The sequence below is a fragment of the Trachypithecus francoisi genome, unplaced genomic scaffold, assembly GCF_009764315.1.
Source record: "Trachypithecus francoisi isolate TF-2019V2 unplaced genomic scaffold, Tfra_2.0 Lachesis_group6, whole genome shotgun sequence".
Classification (NCBI taxonomy): domain Eukaryota; kingdom Metazoa; phylum Chordata; class Mammalia; order Primates; family Cercopithecidae; genus Trachypithecus; species Trachypithecus francoisi.
Genome location: NW_022681471.1, coordinates 94,269,166 through 94,289,056, shown reverse-complemented (window position 1 = coordinate 94,289,056; position 19,891 = coordinate 94,269,166). Strand labels below are relative to the sequence as shown.

The window sequence follows — 19,891 nt, the reverse complement described above, 5'->3', positions numbered from 1 at the left end:
TTGATTTCAACACTCAAGATGGCCCAGAGTCAGCTTTCAAAGGATGGGAAAGATATGGTTTGGCATGGTACATGGATGCTGTACTTAACGTTTGGAACTGGGTCAGAACTAGCCAGAACTGGGTCAGCCACAGGACAGCATCTTACCTAAAGAAGCTGAACAGGCTAAGAGTTTTTCCCAAAGGATCTCTCCCAGCACCAACCATCTCAGAAAAGCATATGAGAGGCACAGGCAACCCAGTAATCCAGGCATCTCTACCCTTTATCCAGGAGGCAGCACAAAATGCTAACTTTGTAGGTGTACCTGCACTATGTGACAGTCTGTAAATCACTGCAGATAGTACTTTAAAGTCTTAAGAGGGTGATCCTCAAAAGGTTAAACAAAGAGTTACCGTATGATCTAGCAGTTTCGCTCCTGGGTATATACTGAAGAGAAATAAAAATATCTCCACACAGAAACTTGTACAAGAATGTTCATAGCAGCACCATTCATAATAACCAAAAAGTGGAAAGAACCTAAATGTCCATCAACTAATTAAAAGATAAATAAATTATGGTATACCCATATTATAGAACATTATTTGGCCTTAAAAAGGCATGAAATATTGATCCATGCTACAACATGGATGAACCTGAAGACATGATGCTAAATGAAAGAAGTCAGACACAGAAGGTCACACAGTGTTTGATTCCATTTGTATAAAACGTTCATAATTGGCATATATCTAGAGACAGAAAGTAGATTAATGGTTGTAAGGAGCTGAGGGATTGACAGTGGTGATGGGGAATGAGGAATGACTGCTAAGGGATATGGAGTTTTCTTTTAGGGGGACAAAATGTTCAAAAATTACATTGGAGTGATGATCATAAGACCCTGTAATTCTATGAGAACCCACTGAATTGTACATTTGAAATGGGTGAATTGTATGTGAATAATATCTCAATAAAGCTATTATTTAAAAATCTTATGAAGATAAAATTTTAGAACCAATAAGATTGATTATTATTATCATTGCTCTTTCCCGTGATTCAGAAGTTTTCATGAAAAATGTTGTAGCAGGTATTGTTGATGTTGCACCCATATGCCCTCCTCATTCACTTCTACGAACAACCATCGTTTACTTGAACTACAGCGACGGACTCTTTGCCCAAAAGTTTTTTTTTTTTCTGGCTGCGGGCACTAATGTAGTTCACACAGGTCTGTCAGACGAGGAAGGACCCCTAAAAGTGAATTTTAAAATATATTTGGAAGAATGATCAAAAGTTACCTAAGTCACGGGTACTAGGAAGACTACACGTGAGAGCAGCAGGTACAAAGGCCAGAGGTTGCAGATTATTCAAGAACTTCAAAGTGGATCAGGGTAGCTACAGAGCCCTAGGAAGAGTCACGGGAAACAAGGTATCCGAAGTATGCCGAGTTCAGGTCTTCAATGTTTCTGGCCCATAACCATCATTTCAGACTTTATCCTGGGGGTAATGGGGGCCATGGAAAGATCTGAAGCAGAAGAGTAAACCTCATGAGATTTACATTTTTAAAAAATTGCCCTTCCAGGAGAAATATGTGAAAGAAATACACCAGGCTGTTAACACAGGTCACCTCATGAGGGCAGGAATGAGGTGAAGGTCGACAAATATTTAGCTTTGTCTTTGAACAACTCTGTTTGCATCACTTCTGAAAATAATATGTTTTGTGACTAAAAAATCTCCAATCTGTTTTTTTCCCATTCACAAGTTGTAACTCTTTACTGTAAGAATGAACTAGAAGGATGAACCTTGAGGATGTTATGCTAAGTGAAATAAGCCGGACACAAAAGGACACATTCTGTATGATTCCACTCATATAAGAACTGAGAGCAGTCAAATGCATAGAGACAGAAAGTAGAATGATGGTTGCCAGGGGCTGGGGAAGAAGGGAATGGGGAGTTATTGCTTAATGCGTACAGAGTTTCTGTTTGAGAAGATGCAACGGTTCTGGAGATGGATGCTGGTGATAGTTGTACAACAATGTGAATGTACTTAATGCCACTTAACTCTACACCTAAAAACAGTTAATACGGTAAATTGTATGTTAGGTATATTTTATCATAATAGAAAAACAAAATGGACTGGAGAAGGACTAGACCGAATGATGGGACACAAATGAGCAGACTCTGGGAACTACAGTGGTCCACGTGAGGAACACCAGATCCAGAAGGGGCATGGAGACAGTTAAGTGGTTACCACTGTGGGCAACTGTGGGGATATCGGGAGACAGTGTGGAGCACACTTTAGCTATCCTAAGAGATGAGGAAGATGGGTTGCTCATCCGTCAAATCATGTTAGTCATAGACTGATAGCTGCTTTTGGGGAGACATTAGCCCCACTCCCACTGCTCGCCTGCCTGGGTTTGAGCCAAGAGGAGTTCCAGTGGCCAGAGAAAGCCTGTGGGCAAAAACTAGCATCAGACAGAGGCCTTAAGTTCATGTGTATGAAAATAAGTGCCAAGGAGATTTGGTGGGATCCCTGCAATGTCTGCTACAAATGTCAAGACTCTTGGCTTGAAACCTGGCCAGAATATGGTTCCACTTCCTGAAACCGGAAACATTAGTGGCCAAAGAAGTAGAAACAGGCAAAGGAAGGGAGCTGGCAAAGGAGACTGGTGGAGCACTAGTGATTTAGGAGGGAAGCAGGAAATTGTGCTACCATGGAAGTGATGAGGATAAGTGACGTTTTAGAATGCCCAGTTAATACATAGCCCAAGAAACTAGAAATTCTTTTCTTAGATCATGGAAAGTATTTTAGAAAACAGTATTAGTTAAATAACAGTTTATAGGCTCTAAACACCCCATACTGCACTGTACTGCAAAACTCAAGTGTCAAAGATGGAAAAACAATATTCAACTAGACAACAGTATGAGATAAGTGTTTCCACTCATCTCTTTCTTTCCTTTCACTTAATGTATGAATTATACAAACCAATATACTGCACAGACCACCTTATAGGAAGGGTGTATTTGTTGAGGAAAAAATTAGCATTCCTTTTCTTATCATGTGTACAAGAATTATATGTAACCAAAGTCCTTTAGAAATACCAGGTAGATATTGCTGTTATTATATTTTGCACATGTATTTTGTTTGTTCTTCACATACAGCTATAACTACAAAATTGAAAAAGCTCCCATTTAAAAAACTACTTGCAGATATCATTTTTTACCTGTCATGGAGGTCTTCATTGCATTTTTAAAATGTTGAAAAACGATGCTAAAATTTATATATAGGATGCATCATTTAAAAGCTGGTTTAAATTATAAGTGCTAATGCTTCTTTTTAAAAATCCTTTTTTTCCTAAGAAAAAGTATTCAAACATCTTTACACATAAATACATATTCAATGGAATTTTAAAATTCACTAATCCCTTTAATTGTAAAGATTAATTTTAAATGTATTCTCAAGCAACCTTTAAACCTACAGACTCCTTCCAAGGATTTTATCTATGGGGAAGGAAGCCAGATTTAAAAAAATATCTGTTTGGCGAAATATATTTTTAAAAGAACACAATAGGATAAAAGAAATGTTTTCCCATTTTCATCAGCTTCTGCTAGTTTTCTGATCACAAACTAAAACCCAGAAATAAAGCAAGTGCACACGCCAAATGATTTTTCTTCTACATGCAAAATGCTTTTACCTTTCCTACTTACTGTCATCTCAACCTCTTTGTATTTTTCCCCATTTCACAAACCTGTCCACTGGAAGCTCAATACTGTGGACTGGCCGACTGATTTATCTACAGAAAACTCATTTCCCCCTTGGACACATTCTCTATGAAATCAAGAGAAAGGAACAAGGGGAAAGAAGCAGGGCACAGGTGGTATATTTTGGATGTTCTGCCTTTTATCAACTAGGACCATGTGATTTCCTTTCAGACACTGACTGTTCCTGTGTGCAGCCCAATTTCTGATAACATAAAAGGCACTTATGATATTCTACTTATACCCCTTATAAGGCCAGAAATATCATACCACCTATGAGTAAAACTTAAAAAGCTAGCAGAGGACAGAGACTTGGAAAGCAAAGCCAAAGTGATCTTGGTATCCATTCTAACTTTGTCCAAAGGCAAAGCTCTTTCAAGGCACTGAGAGGCTTCTTTCATTTAAAAAGTACATTTTGTGCATGCACCAAAAATAAATAAGCAGAGAAAGTGTAATTTCACATCAATTCTTGTGTGTGTGTGTGTGAATGTGTTGAATTGGAACCTGATTATTCATTCCTAGCACTTAGCATACAGGAGGCATTCAGTTAATGTTTTCTAAATGATAGCCTCGTAGCAGACAGACGGGGATAGAATGGCATGTTGCCAGCAAAGATTTCGGGTAGATAGTAAATACAAGAGGCTGAATCACAGGGTTGAAGACTAGCCCGCAATTTCCTTTTACAGATCCTTCCATAAACAATGTGCTTTTTCTTTTTCAGTCAGAGAACAGGATTCTCAAAGTGCTAGCAGTGTCATAACACTAATGGTCTAGCTGCATAAAGTGTAGTTTGATGGGGTATGGGAAGGACAAGATCTCTCTCCCTCTATTGTAATTTGTTTTGGAAAAGAACAAAGTGCTGTTCCCACTAGACTTTAAATAATGCTAAATTTTGTATAGCCTCTGACTTTTTCCATGCTTTTCTAATCATCTTCAAGAAAATGAGCTGGGAGATAAAGCCTGCCTTTGTCTCCCAGCCGCTTTGCGCTGCTATAGTCTGAGCACCTTGCTTTGGTTCCCCTCCCTACGCTGCTGTACATCACTCACATAGCAAATAAGCAGTTGAGGGGTTAGCTTCCCCAGTGACCTGCATGCGGTTTTAACAGAGACCTACTTAGAATCTTTAGGACCCCAAAGTGTATGATTCCTGTCTTTCTCAATAAAACAGAGGGACTTTTCTGCCAATCTCTAAACTTAGGTTAAATGGATAGTTGTCTCTTCCACCCTGTTGTAAAACCAATAGCAGATTAGTAAATATCAAATAAAATGAAAGGAAATCATTTTTCTGACTCTTATATCATTTTTTGACTCACATAGAAAATTAAATCTCTGGACATGCTGATTGAAACTGTTGCAACTCATTTAAACAATGGTTATTTCCAAGTTGCACAATCAAAAGGTCAAAACCCTATAGAACATCCCCTCACAATCATGATTTCCTATCTTTCTAGTTCACTTGCTCAAACTGCTCTAATATAAATGTTCTTTAATGACACAAGACCTCCAATCTATTAACATCTCCATTTGAATCTATGAACCAGCGTGCTCCCTCACAACCTCCCTTTCTCCCTTATCCATCAAGAACTCCATTGTCCATTTTTTTAATAATCACTCTCAGCATTTTCGACATCCTCTGAGAAATCCTGCAGGAAGCTGCATGAAATGGTCACAGGATAAGGGAAAGAATAGAGGTATGTGCCAACAGTACTATTTTTCTAAGAACCCAGAATCTGAGCTGGATCCAAAATGGTGGCTTGGAATAAGATGGACAACGTCCAACCTTCTGTATCCAGTCTTCACAGATTAGGGCTGTTTCATAATTTCTCTCTCAGTTGTACTGCCATGGATTTCTCCAATAAAGGAAGGAATCCGTATTTCGAGCACTTCCAGATCAGAGGCTCTAAATTTCAGCTCTGAATCAGCACACAGAGTGGTAACAGAAGAATGAGATTCCCCAGAGAGTGTTTGGGCCAGCTTAGTGATCAACCTCTACCTTTCACCCTTACTTTGGGAGCTCTCAGGGCACCAAAGAGTGATTATCCAGAACTGATGAGGCTAAGCACCTTCCCCAGGCCCTACCAGCCTCTTGCATCCTTGGTGGAGGCCATTAAAGAACATAGGCGGTGGCTCATGCCTTTAATGCCAGCACTTTGGGAGGCCAAGGCAGGTGGATCAGGAGATCAGGAGATCGAGACCATTCTGGCTAACATGGTGAAACTCCGTCTTTACTAAAAATACAAAAAATTAGCCAGGCATGGTGGTGGGCGCCTGTAGTCCCAGCTACTCGGGAGACTGAGGCAGGAGAATGGCATGAACTTGGGAGGCGGAGCTTGCAATGAGGCAAGAGTGCCACTGTACTCCAGCCTGGGCAACAGAGTGAGACTCTGTCTCAAAAAAAAAAAAAAGAAAAAAGAAAAGAAAAGGACATGGGAAAGGTCATGCCTTTTAATTGCTTCTCCCTTCAACTGACTGAAGCTTCATGATTAGAACATCTTGTGACATGCTAAGCAAAAATGCTGTTCAGTCATCCTCTGTCTAGCTTAGGATCCCCTGGTAAGTAGCATCTGGGATGGGTTTGCACATAGAAGCTTTATCAGGGTTCAACACATAGAAAGAAAGGAAGCAGGATTGGGCAGAGGAAGGAGTAGAACTGAGAGATGCAATCACAACAGAGAAATCAATCAGTCCTACAGTGAGCTCTCAGGCTAACGTGGCCCTTCAGAGTTGTCCTGCATTGAAGCAAGAGGGTACGAAGGCCTGGGTGAGTCAGCTCCCTTCAGTCAAGGGTGACTTTCAGAGAGGGACTTGGCTGTGAGCCAGCAGCAGCCAACACTCTCAGCAGGTCCTGAAGGTAGTGGGACAGCCTACTATAGCATCCACTATACAATGAGTGAAAGTGAAATTTCAACACTCTATGTATATTAGAATATAGATTTAAGTTCCAACTACTTAAAACTATATTTCAAAGAAGAACATTTGAATTTCCTGGTTATCTATCCAGTAAATTCCATTGCCAAATCCTCCTTCAGGGCCTCTGAGGCCCTTGAGGTGAAGTTACTATCCTCCTTTTCTCTGTCTCATCTGATCCAGATAAGCATGTCTTTCTCAGCACCCATCACCCCTCAGAACATTCACCTCTACATATCTGCTCCTTCTGCTTGGTGTACCCCTGAAAGATGGGCACATGTATTACTCATCTGTGTATTCCCACACCTAGCCCATGTTTGGTAAATAGGGCACTCGATAAGGGCTTATTGAATGACTGAATGAATCACGAATGAACAAATTTTCTTTTTCTCCCCTGCAGAACAATGACATAGGGAAATACATTTGATGGAACGAGGACTACTCTTTTAGTGCACGCCTTTATGTGTATTTATCATCGGTGCTTAACAAGGTCTATTTGATTTCGACTAACTGGCACAGAATAAAAGGGCTATTCTGAAACAGTCGACTCTATCTTATGGGTCTCCTAAATAAACTAAACTCTATCACAGGATTTGAATGCAAAATACAGAGGAAATTAAAATGTAAAACATGAAACAGCTGTTTGATCAGCTGTTACAATAGGCTGTGAACAAAGGCTATATTCATGTTTTATCTAGATGGGTGAAAATAATTAATCATAGAAAATGGTTTGTTACACTATCGATTTTCTTTTCTTTTCTGCATGGAAACACAACAGTTATCTAATTAATGATGGTAAACTTCTGGAAGCACAGGCTAGATAGTAACCAATAAATTTAAAAGTACTATAAAAGTATATGCTCCCAGTAGATAATGGTAGGCATAAGGTAGTAATCGCAAAAAAAAAAAAAAACAGCTTTCCTGCATGTTACAGAGAGCAAAATTTACTTGCCATCACTAAAATGTTCTAAAATGTTACAAAACTGAAGATATTTTTAATTTCTAGTGTCTACAACTTCATTAAATTACAACTGCAAACTGGTAAAGAATCTTGATTATCTCTGTACCGTCTGGGGAATGGTTGGGTGGGGAGGAAATGTTGGTCTCCTATTGAAATGGCTAAGAACTCCATTATTACAATTCCATCATACGGTAAATTGGTAAAACTTTCTTGGGGTGACAATTTTGCTATAATTATTAAATGCCTTAAAAAGGTTTCTAACATTTGTGTCTGGAAATTTCCTAAAGAAACAATCAGAATTATGTGCAACAATTTAGGTTCATAACAGCTTTGTTGAAAATAGCAGAAAGTTTGAAAAAAACACAAATGTTCAGCAATAGGAGATTGATTTCAATAAGTTGTAATACAATCATATGAACTAATGTTATAAAATTATGAAAAAACATTTAAGACATAGGTAAACATTCATAATATGTTGGTATTTATTTTTAAAGGGGATACAAGTAAGTACAGTAAATACAACATAAAGTTTGCATACAGAAAATATAGGTGGCAATAGTAACAGTGGTAAATATTTTATGGAGTTCAATTATGGATGATTTTCATTTTCTTTTGCCATTTTCTATAATTTACAGATCTTCAGAATAAACATGTATTATTTCTGCATTCATGTTATTAAAAATGATACTCGCACCTCTCTAAAAAATTTCCTCAAACTGTAGATCATCAAGATGGAATGTGATTGCTTCTTTCATTTCTATCAGTGGCCTTTCTTCTTACAAAATGTTTGAAGTAATTTTGGTTATTAACTAATTTGGTTATTAATTCTTCACTTTATCCTTCTTAAAAAAAGATGCTTTGCTGGATAACAAAAGCTCTTCCAATGAGCTTGTTTCTTTAATGTAGAAAGCTGGAAAATAACCCAAAGAAGTGAGATATAATTTAAAGACGTAATATCAATACACAATTTAATACACACACACAACTGGGATCACAAGAATAAAAAGTAGCCGCAACTTCAAAATATGAAGTAAGCATTCCAAATTCAATTAAAAGAATCATTAAAAATGTTGGAGAGGTTAAGCAAAAGAGAGGATTATTTAGGCTAGAAGGAGAGCAAATAAAACTAAGGATTCAGTAGACACCTTCATCATTGTGTAATTCTGATAAATGTTGATGAAGAAGAGAAGAATTGAAAATAGCCTAGCTAAGAGATGCCTAACATAAGATCAAGAGCTCAAATTTCAGATATGAAGTGGAAATTAGATAGTATATGACATTTAAGATGCCATTAAATGGAGACTATGGTAAGATGACTAACATTTGAAAGGTCAGACCTACCTGAAGATGTTGGCTGGTGGTGCCCCCTTCTCACAAAACAAAAGATTTAAATGACAGGTTTTCTTGCTTTTGTTTGTTTGTTTGTTTTTGAGACAGAGTCTTGCTCTGTCGCCAGGCTGGAGTGCAGTGGCGCCATCTCGGCTCACTGAAACCTTCGCCTCCCGGGTTCAAGTGATTCTCCTGCCTCAGCCTCCCAAGTAGCTGGGACTACGGGTGCGCGCTACCACGCCCAGCTAATTTTTGTATTTTTAGTAGAGACGGGGTTTCATCACGTTGGCCAGGATGGTCTCTATCTCCTGACCTCGAGATCCGCCCTCCTCAGCCTCCCAAAGTGCTGGGATTACAGGTGTGAGCCACTGCACCCGGCTGACAGTTTTTATATAACAAATAAGATGAACTACTCACTTTGTGTTTGAGATTGCCAGAGATACACGTTTTATCATTTAGTAAACTGGGCCATATAGCCCTTGGGAAGAAAATCTCTGTTTTTAGTTTTTTAAAGAAGAGAAAATGTAAAGACAGTCATGTCCTTCAATCCCAATGATAAAACTTTGGAGGGAAGTTTGCATAAAGAAAATATAGGTGGCAACAGTAACAGTGGTGAATGCTTTATGGAGTGCCTACAACTTCATTAAATTACAACTAATTATTGTTTGTGATACTTCTTTTCTGGATAGGCTGCCAGCAAGACAGTGAAGAAAGCAAAGTGCATCTTTGGAGACCTCCTTCTACTCATTCTTGCCTTCTTTCTATCCCCATTTCTCTTGAAACCTCCCTTGGGCATTCAGAATAATCCAATACATTATAATCAGCTGATCACCTCTCAACCTGTTCCTGAATTTCTATCCATGTCTTGGCTTCCCTGGTTGTCAGGCACACAACCGTCCACCCTATCTTTATAGCATAAACTGTCAATGCCTTCCTATTTCCCACAGCGGGAAAACCTAACTTTTCGCTTTTTCAGTCACTCACTTTTGGATCCTGCCCCACTCCTACTAACTTTCTTTCCCATGTCTCCCCATCCTTTTATTCTAGACAAGCTGAACTTTCTACTGTCCTATAAATATAAATATTACCTGATAACTGAAGTCTCTGACCCTATGATTTAAATGATCCCTCCCATCTTTAAAGCCTCTCTCTTCTCTACCTTCCCAAACCTGGACTGTTCTTCAGAACCTATTAAATTCTACTCCCTTAATGAGACTTTCTCCAACTCCTGGGGTCTTTAATGATTCTTCTAACTTAGTCCTTGGGTTCCACAGTTCAGAATTCAATTACACATTATTTTAATTGTTCCTTATTGCATGTATGTGCTAGTCTTGTGTCTCCATCTGCATTTTAAGTTTCCTGAGGCTGGGAACTTAGTCTTACCCTTTTTCTATACCTTCCTTCAGTAAATAAATGTATGCTGACTTAGGAAACATTGCTAACAGGGAATTGGCTTTCTGTATTTTTATTTACTGAGTTAACGGAGGAGGCTGAAGATGGATCCATTTTGTGAGCATGGAAACAGAAAGTAGAAATAGTGCATTCAAACTATTAGTGATTCCAACCTCCCACCCAGCACCATTTGATCAGGATGCCCTTCTGTTTGCATTTTCTCCTAAGGCTGAGGGTTCATCCTCCAGGACAGTAATTTTATTCAAAAGAAGTGGCTGTGAGGTCTGGAGCCAGCCCTTTTCCCTCTCTAAATGTGCTTTTTCTTGGATGTAAAACCAGGCGATCTTAACTAGTGTGTAAAACTCTAAAGATGTTTCCATCTTCAGTCACCAATGATTCTATTAAAGCAAAGCATTTTTTAGCTTGGTCTTCTAAGTTTGTTCCTTGAATATTCAAAATCAGGAAGGAAATTTATACCATTGTGGCCTCCTCTTAGGGGAAATAACAACTTTTATGCAGACACATTACTAATAAATTAAGCCCAGCGAATGAGATCCTTGCAAAAGCATAATGGTACATATTTAACCTGAGCAAATTTCCAAAGCATTCTCTTGTGGGGCTAAAAACACTCATTCTTCGGTCACATATTACACCTGAACGTGGCCCCTCAATTTGGCTCACTTTTGCACCCTACAAGGGTATTCGATCTTGCATGATTCCAGGGTGCCCTCAATTCAATACTGCCCAGTGACTTGTACAAATAACAAAGTTAACGTTTATTGAGAATTGTAGGAGTTAGCCCAGGAACATTCCCCCACTTTTGAAGAACCAAGACAAACTGAAGAAACTTGGCTGAAGAAGTACCAAGACAAATTGAAAAGACAAGCTCTTTGAAAGGGCTTTTGATATCTAGCAGGGCATCTTTTGCAGAAGGATAAATTGAAGAATTAATACCATATTTATTTATTTATTTATTTATTTATTTATTTATTTATTGAGACAGAGTCTCACTCTGTGGCCCAGGTTGGCGTGCAGTGGCACAATCTCGGCTCACTGTAACCTCCGCCTCCCAGGTCCAAGTGATTCTCCTGCCTCAGCCTCCCAAGTAGCTCGGGACTAGAGGCGTGCGCCACCATACCTGGCTAATTTTTTGTATTTTTAGTAGAGACGGGGTTTCACCATGTTGTTCAGGCTGGTCTTGAACTCCTGACCTCAAGCGATCCACCCACCTTGGCCTCCCAAAGTGCTGAGATTACAGGCTTGAGCCACCATGCCTGGATAATAACCAGATTTATTAATAACAAAAATGTCCTCAAATATTTTTAAGAAGAAAGGCCACTGATATAAATGAAAGATGCAGTCACATTCCATCTTGGTGATTTATACTTTGAGGAATTTTTTTAGAGAGAGAAGAGTATGGTGTTTCTGGAAACATGAGTTGCAGAAATAATATATATTTGTTGTGAATATCTGCACATGACAGAAAATGGAAAAAAAATGAAAATCATCCGTAATTGAACTCCACAAAAAAACTAACCACTGTTACTATTGCCACCCCTATTGCCAAAGCTCCACATTTAGGGGAACAGATGGGATTTGAACCCAAGTCCCAGGCCTCCAGTGCCCTTGTGTTTAACAGCTGTGTGATCTTCCTTCTCGTTCGTATAAGAATGTTTTACGTTTATAGTTTCTGACATATTTATCTCTTAAATATATATTAAAATAATTAGAGTTAAAGCTTTGTTTAAATTAAGCTGCTGACTTTCTCACATCATCTGTGTTAGTAAATCATATACAAGCCAAGAAAACAGGGCTTGGAAGCAGAATCCCTGTTACAGGCTAATGTTCCCTGAGCGTGCCTGCACGTGTGCGCGTGTGTGTGTGGGTCAGTGCATTCACATGCACAGCCACAAACCACTTCCTCAACCCAAAGTTTGACGGTGAGGAAGCTGGCGCACTGGCACTTCAGACCACTAGTCGCTAGCAGACATTTTGTCAGCCTGATGAACAATAATAATCAATATCTAATTTGTGCCTGCCAAATGCCAAGCCACATTCCAAGCACTTTACATGTATTTTCTCCTTTAATCCTCTCAGCCACTTTATGAAATAGATGCCATTATTATCCCCATTTCCAAATGAGAAAACTAAGGCATGGGAAGGTTAACTATTTTGCCCAAGGTGGCACAGCTAGTTACTGGTGGAACCAGGGTAGACACCATGCTCTTAATCCCTAGGCTCTACGTAGCACTGCCCCTGTACGTGTGGCAGGGAGCCTAGACCTCAATACCCAGTCAGAACAGAAGGAAATTGTGGCCATTGTCACGGCCAAGCCAAGTCTTAAGCCTGCCCTGGTGACTTCTGAGGACACGTGAGGGCCAGAAATTGTGACTCTAATGGCAACTGGCTCTGCTCACACAGCCCACCAACCGGCCCCATCGCTGTGTACCAGGGGTGTCAGAATCAAGCAGAAAGAACAAGGCTTTGCCATTCTTAACCTTCACAGAGCTTTTGTCTTTCTAATCAAGCTCCTAACACCTTGCACAACATGTAGACAATGCTTGATATGCTACCTTTTTATCATTTATTATTAAATACTATTAAATAAATAATATCATTTGTTATGAATGCATTTATCGTCTATTGTAGTTAAGACAGGAAACAAGTGGCTTTAATGAAGACCAGATCAGAATTGGAATAACAGCCAGGTTGAGGTGAGGCTGAAGTACCGATCTAAGGCTTCCAGAATTTCTCCTGATGCGGAACCTAGAGGGTCTCACAGCCCAAAGTGAGCCCGAGTTCCTCAGGCCCCCTGTGGGGGGATAAAGGAATGGACTGAGTCAGGATGAGGCTGAAGCCAGGCAAGTCTCTCCTGATGCCTACAAGTATACATGGCGTCCTGTTGCCACCTTATCTATGCTGCACATCCAGAAAAATTATGGTTGGTGAAAAGAAGTGATTATACAGAAATGCCTGTTTTTGCTCCCTTAGATTGAAAAACTCTACAAGACAAACAAGGATATATTTCCAAAAAGGTAGCGTAAGGCACCTATAAGCCAAAGCTGAAGTGATTACTGTTTATGGTCCTACATGTGCATTCTTTCCAATCCTTGAAACAAGTCGGCCAGGAAGGCATTATGAGTCTCATTTTAAAGATGAGGCAGCTGAAATACTGGGAGTTATATACCTTTTAAGGTTCCATATATGTAAGCATAGGAAATGAGATTCATAACTAGTTTGACACTAAAACCTATTCTACCCGCCCCCCCCCCGGCTTTTTTTTATAGACAGTCTTCGTCTGTGGCCCACTCTTGAGTATAATGGCATGATCACAGCTCACTGCAGCCTCGAACTCCTGGGCTCAAGCAATCCTCTCACTTCAGCCTCCAGAGTTGCTGGGGCTCCAGGTGCACTCCTCTTTACCCAGCTTTGTGTGTGTGCGTGTGTGTGTGTGTGTGCGTGTGTGTGTGTGTGTGCACGTGTGTGTGTAGAGACATGTCTCATTATGTTGCCAGGGCTGGTCTCGAACTCCTGGGCTCAAGCAATCTTCCCATCTCAGCCCTCCAAGTTAAATCCTATGTTCTTTTAATATTGCTGTATTACCTCTGTCTATTCTTTCCTTGACTAGGATATACAAATTTCCAGGCACATCCGTATAATTATTATTTTTTGGGACATTCAAGTGGGTTACAGGAGCCCAGGGAAGTTCTCCATTTTTCTTCACCGAAGGTGAGAAGAGGCTTTGCCATTAACACATGGGCCACATCTGCCCACCACACACCTCAACTCATGACCTTTATGAGCCATCTCTGACATTCCCTGCCAAGCTGGTACCACTAGCCTACAGCCAGGCTTGCTCTCCCTGCCACAAATATCACCTGCCAGGTGTTGGTTACAATTTGGAAGTCTGGTTCCAACACTTCCAGGGATCTCAAACAAGTGCCTGCCACCCTCAAACGACCAAATCTCCTCTCTCAAGCCTGGCCAAAACTTTCTTGTTTCTGCTTCAAGTTGCCTTTTTTAGCTTTTATTTTGGGGATTGAACAAGAGCTATTCCAGAATTGCAGAAGATAGTTTCCATGGTTCCACCAACCCAAACACTAAAACTGAGAGATGGGGGACAGATGCAACATGCTGCTGTCCAGTTCCATGTGGGAGATGTCATTGCTCTGCCAAGTCTCTGGAGATGACCTGCCCCTTGGGTAAAAGAGATGTCAGTGAATACTCATTTATACACCATACACATTTCTAAAAAGTTAGTCTACAACTATCTTGGAACTTTTAAAACATCAAGAAAGAAAGTTATGTATTAACCAGCTATCCTCCCAGTACATCTCTGTTTATTCCAAAGGGAGTGATTAAAATTTGCTGACAGCTTTAAAAATTATCAGGGAATGGCCAGAATGTCGCAAGTTTAATAATTAACAAAGTTTAGAACCCAGAGTCAAATCCAGAGACTTTAAAACGTAAATCATTGTATTGGTCACCTACTAACTAGAAAATTCTACACACTACACTCTCGATTTTGGCCATTTCATCTACTAAAACCTCCATCGTACACATTTGTAACCCCAATTTCGTTCCAACTGCTAGATTTCTCTCCCTGGGTGTCCTCCCAGAACCTCCAACTCTAGATGTCCTATCTATTCCCAAAACCTTCTCTCCCTCTTCTTCATATCCCCTTTTTGCTAATATCACCACCACATGTGACACACGCCATTTGATGCATGGCGCTCTGTGAATGAAAAATCATCAATGCCATTCATTGTTCACAGAAAGACCTAAACCTTTCTGACATACAAGCCTCCCCACAATTCATCCCAACTGACTTTTCTAGCTTTCTCTCCCACCAGACCCCTCTGGCAACTCTCCACAATGAAGCTCTTAAGTTCTCCTACATGTTGCCATGTTCTTTCACAGTTTTGTGGTTTTGTACAAGCTGCTCTTTAGTTTAAAAATGCTTTCTTCATCTAGTCTCCTGGTGAATTCATATTCATCCCTTTAGACACAGTTCAGATGCCACCAACTCTGTGAGTTCTTCTCAGATTTTCTCAGAGTTTGATGTTCTCTCCAATCACCTTCCCTAGAACTTTTTATGTGCACTACTAAAGCACCTATCATAGGCCAAAGAGTAGTAATTATTCTTGACTGTCTCCCACATCAGCTTGTGAGGGTCCCAGGAACAATGGCCCTGTATAAATCATCTTTCATTCCTTTTGGGACAAAATGTGGAACAGGAAGTAAATGTTCATTGAATGAATGATGAATCAATTAATGGACCCCTCCCATGGCACGCACCACCTTCTACCTTGTATTGTGAGTATCCCGTCTCCCTTCTTGAATTGACAAGTCTTCTGGGGCAAGAACAGTATGATCCATTTTTGAAACCCCTACACAGCCTCCCTCAATTCCTATTGTCTGAATAAATGGGTAAAACTCTTGAGGGGCTTGTGCCATATTTCAGACTCTTCAACGCTATTTCACTCACATTGTTTCACTTGCCCTATAATCTAGCAGTGACTAATTGGTGTTATCCCCATGTAGCAGATGAAGCAATTGAGTAAGACTGGGCTTTGGAAGCCTGCTTTTTTGGTTCTTAGAACAATACCTATTCCGTGGAATGTTCTCGAGAAAAGTCAGATCTACTCATCAGTACCTTGTTTTGATCAGAGTTTGGGAGGATGAACGCAGAGGTTTCACCATTGCTTGCAAAAATAGCTAAACCTTTATCTACCTTTTCCAGATGAGTCTAACATGAGTAATGTGATTGAACCTGAAGGCTTGGAGTATGAATCAGAAAGGGACAAATCATGAAGGGAAAATAGAAAAATCTGAACGCATTAGGCATACTTTAGTAAGAAAATGACTTTGGGGGCCTGAAAAGAGAAACTTCAGCTTCCATGAGATGGGGTGCTATGCAAGGCAGCATCAAGAGGCACTTAGTAATATTTTCTAAAACACCTAAGTAGGTATGCTTTTAAGTCCAAGTTCCTCTAGGAGAGAAGATGTCAAAAATGCTGAAAGAAAACTGAATTTATACACAGCCTTGGGCAACCTCAGCATGTTGTGATTATGCATCTATGTACCTGCAACACCAGGCACAGGGCCTGGCATGGGTGAGCGCACCTGAGCCTGCTAGACAGACATGGTAGCCTGAGATCCCACCCAAAGGGGAGGAAGGCTGGAGCAGAGGCAGGAGGACGGGACCACGGTCAGCACCAAACACCCAATGCCTTGGTTTTTTCTCCAGCCACAGGAGAATCAGAACAACTCTGCCCTGCCCTCCTTCCTGGCAGGGAGCAAGGCCAACCCCTACTTCCCGAAAGCTACTTGAGAATTCCTTAAGGCAAGTCTTAGACACCACATCCACGGGTCTGGAGGTGTCCTAATTACGGCTCAAGTACTAGGCAGCGTTACGAGGTGGGCCAAAGCATGCCCAGGGGGCCATTAAACAGGCTGTACTGAGAGCATTGTTGATTCCCATTGACCCCATCCCATAGGATCTGCCAGATCCTCCACAGAGGGTGTGTGCCCCCACTACCCCCATCCCTTCTTCTGGCTTCTATTTTTTGGTGCCCTTGGTATGTACACAGCCCCCTGTGGCTGAGGGGTTAGTGTCTGTTCCCATCCTTGCCAAATATGGGCTAGGCCAGAGAGCAAAGCTGCCGTTTGGCCACCCCGCACTAGGAGTGGGGTGGGGTGGAGTGGGGGTGGGAAAGAAATAGGAGGAAAACAGGCATTTGCCAAAAAGGCACTGCAGCCTCAGGTTAGATCCACGACAATCATAGAATCTCAAAGAATCAGGAGGGCCTGGAAAGTCTTTGGCAATCGATTGGCCAGGCTCCAACCTCTTCTGTTCAAGGTCGTTTTCCCGATGCCAGGACAACAACACCATGCGGTGCATGCTTGCTCCAAGCGAGGGTGTGGAGTGTCCAGGTCAAGTTGGAGCAAATGACTGACCTTTGTGCCACCTCTCCACCTCTTTTCCCTGGCTTCGAAAACTCCAGCAAGCGAAGGCCCAGCAGCCTTCTGGGGGAGAAGTTCAAAGTCTGGCCCCAGAGGTGCAACAGGCTTCCAGCCTCTGGCCTCTGGGTCCGAGGAACGCACCCAAAATTGCCCCCGAAGGAGGGTTCAGTGCACGGCACTGCGGACCCACTAGAGCCCCGCCCGTGCTTGGAGAGTCTGGGGACTGCAGGATCAGCCCCTGCCCCACGGCCGCCCCCCGCGTCTCCCCCAGGCAGCCACCTGTCCGAGCGCGTGAAGAGGAAGGAGGGCGCACAGCCGCGACTAACCTGAGATGCCGCCCCCCACCACGACCACGTCGCATTTGTTGCTCATGGCGCTCGCCCCGTTTCAGGCCTCCCTGCTGCCCGCTGCTCCGGTTTCTGGGCCTCGATCCCAGTCCTGCCTGCCAGCCAGCCCGCCCGCCTGCCCGCCGGCCTGCCGCGCGCTGCCCCCGCGCACCAGCGCCTCGGCGAGCAGCTATATTACCCGCCCCGGGAGCCCGGACGCGCAGCCCCGCCCGCCCGCCTACGCGCAGGCCGGGTGCAGCGCTGGGCCACCGCCCCCGCCCGCAGCTCTGCCGCCCAGGCCCGGGGAGGGCGGGTGCCTGGGCGGAGAGGTCACTTAGGACCTCGAAGAGTCCCGCCCCAGAACCCCCACTCCTCAGCCTTCTGCACGGTATTTTCTCATCACCCTCCCTAGTGCACTATCAAGCTTGGCGGCTGGGAAGATGGCAAATTGGGGTGTCTTCCTTCAGGGCCCGAATTATTCTTTGGGTGTAGGGCAAATAATAAGAAACTTCCACTGAGTGGTTTCAAGGTACCAGACACTGTGCTCAGCACTTTATGCATGATTCCTGTTCAAGCTTACAACAATCCATTTTGCAGATGCGGAAAGCAAAACATAGTGAGTGACAACATAAGATAAAAAGTCAGAAAGAAAAGAAGAAAAGAAAAGCTAGGAAGATTCCAAGACCCACTTCGATTCACCACACAGTACTATCATTTCTTGGCATTCCCAGCCCACCTCACCTTCCTTCCAAATACCCACTTCTTTCCCCACTCCCCCTGCGTGATTAAGTCAGGAAGGCTCCTCACTAGCATCGCAAATGCCGCACCTTAAATACACTCTGAAGCAGTGCAGTGTGTCCTCGGTGGAAGCTGTTCAGGCTAGACCCCAGGAGACTGGTGGCAGCAGGGAAGAGGTCTTGGATGGGCAGTGTGGGATTCAGAGCCCCTAGAAGCAGCGAGCCAAGTTACCTGTGTGACCCTGGAAGGTGGGTCTGAGGAGCCTGTTTTAGCCAAACATAGGGATGATTCAACAAGATTATAGGGGTTTAAGCTAAGGTGACTCCAGGGAAAACAGAAGTTTATTTCTTCTGGACAGTAGGAAAGCCACCTCTGAGAATTAAAAGTGGGAAGAAGCAACATAGGGTGGCTTTTCAAGAAATAAACAGGTGAAGTGCTTCTGTTCAGGCCTGAGAGGGGCTGGCTTCAGATCTGGGGAATTTGATGAGAAACTGAAGCAAACCTCTGTCTCATCCCACACCATTCCCTGTATCTACCTGCTACCAAGGTATCTTGAGCTTCTGCTGTCCTCAGATCAGAAGACAGTTTGGGTACTTCTGTGACTGAGTCACAGGTGACAGGAAAAGTCTTCATCCCCTCTGACTTCCATCTGTCCTGCTTTGGTATAAAACAGTCAGACCCTGTCCCTGAACCCCGATCCCTACCTCATGTCCCCACTGCAGAGAATGGAGCTGCCTCACCCTGCAGACAATTTGTGCTGACCTCCTCCTTGCCATCCCCTATCTGGTCCACCTCGGTCCACAAGTCCCTGAAGCTGTGGGCTTCTTGGCTGTGAATACTCTGTCTCCTCACCTAGCCTGCAAGTGAATTACGTGCCAGGTGAGGTAGGATGAATGGAGAGGATCTGCTATGGTTTGAATGTGTCCCCCAAAGTCCACATGTTGGAAACTCAATCCTCAATGCAACAGTGTCAGGACATGTTTAGGTTCCAAGGGTTCCACCCTCGTGAATGGATTAATGCCACTATAAAAAGGGTTTGAGACAGTGAATTTGACCTCTTACTCCTTCTAACCCCTCATTGCCCTTCTGCCAAGGGATGACACACTGGGAAGGCCCTTGCCAGATGCCAGCCTCTCAATCTTGGAATTTGCAGACTCTAGAACCGTGATACAATAAATTTCTCTTCCATGTAAATTTACCCCCTTAGGGATTCTGTACTAGCAGCACAAAATGGACTAACACGAGATCCTTGTGGAATCTTCTTGGAATCTCTTTTGCTTAGTTCCAACAGTGCAAGTCAGCCAGGGGTCTGGGAATCTAAGACTTTGAATAAAAGGCAGACTGCTAATCCCTTCTCTATGTCCAACTGGCAATGAGGCCAGGAGAGGAACCACACAGTTCCACAGTATCTGGAGAAAATTCATTAGCAAACATTTTCCCCAAACGAAGGTAATCAGTTACCTTGTGCTCCATGAGGTATATTTTTAAAAGGGGTGGCAGGGGGATTGAATTAGACCCCAGGACTTGGTCATAGGAAAAACAGCA

At 42.4% G+C, this 19,891-nt stretch overlaps 1 protein-coding gene across 1 annotated transcript in view; it reads right to left on the bottom strand.

Annotated features, from left to right (window-relative positions):
- The window catches only part of MAOB (monoamine oxidase B), a 123,042-nt gene extending 105,217 nt beyond the window's left edge, over positions 1 to 17,825 (bottom strand). The window contains exon 1 of the mRNA XM_033201218.1: positions 17,609 to 17,825. Coding sequence (XP_033057109.1) covers positions 17,609 to 17,654 — 46 coding nt within the window. The 5' untranslated portion in view covers positions 17,655 to 17,825. The remainder of the gene's footprint in view (positions 1 to 17,608) is intronic.
- Between the last annotated feature and the right edge of the window lie 2,066 nt (positions 17,826 to 19,891).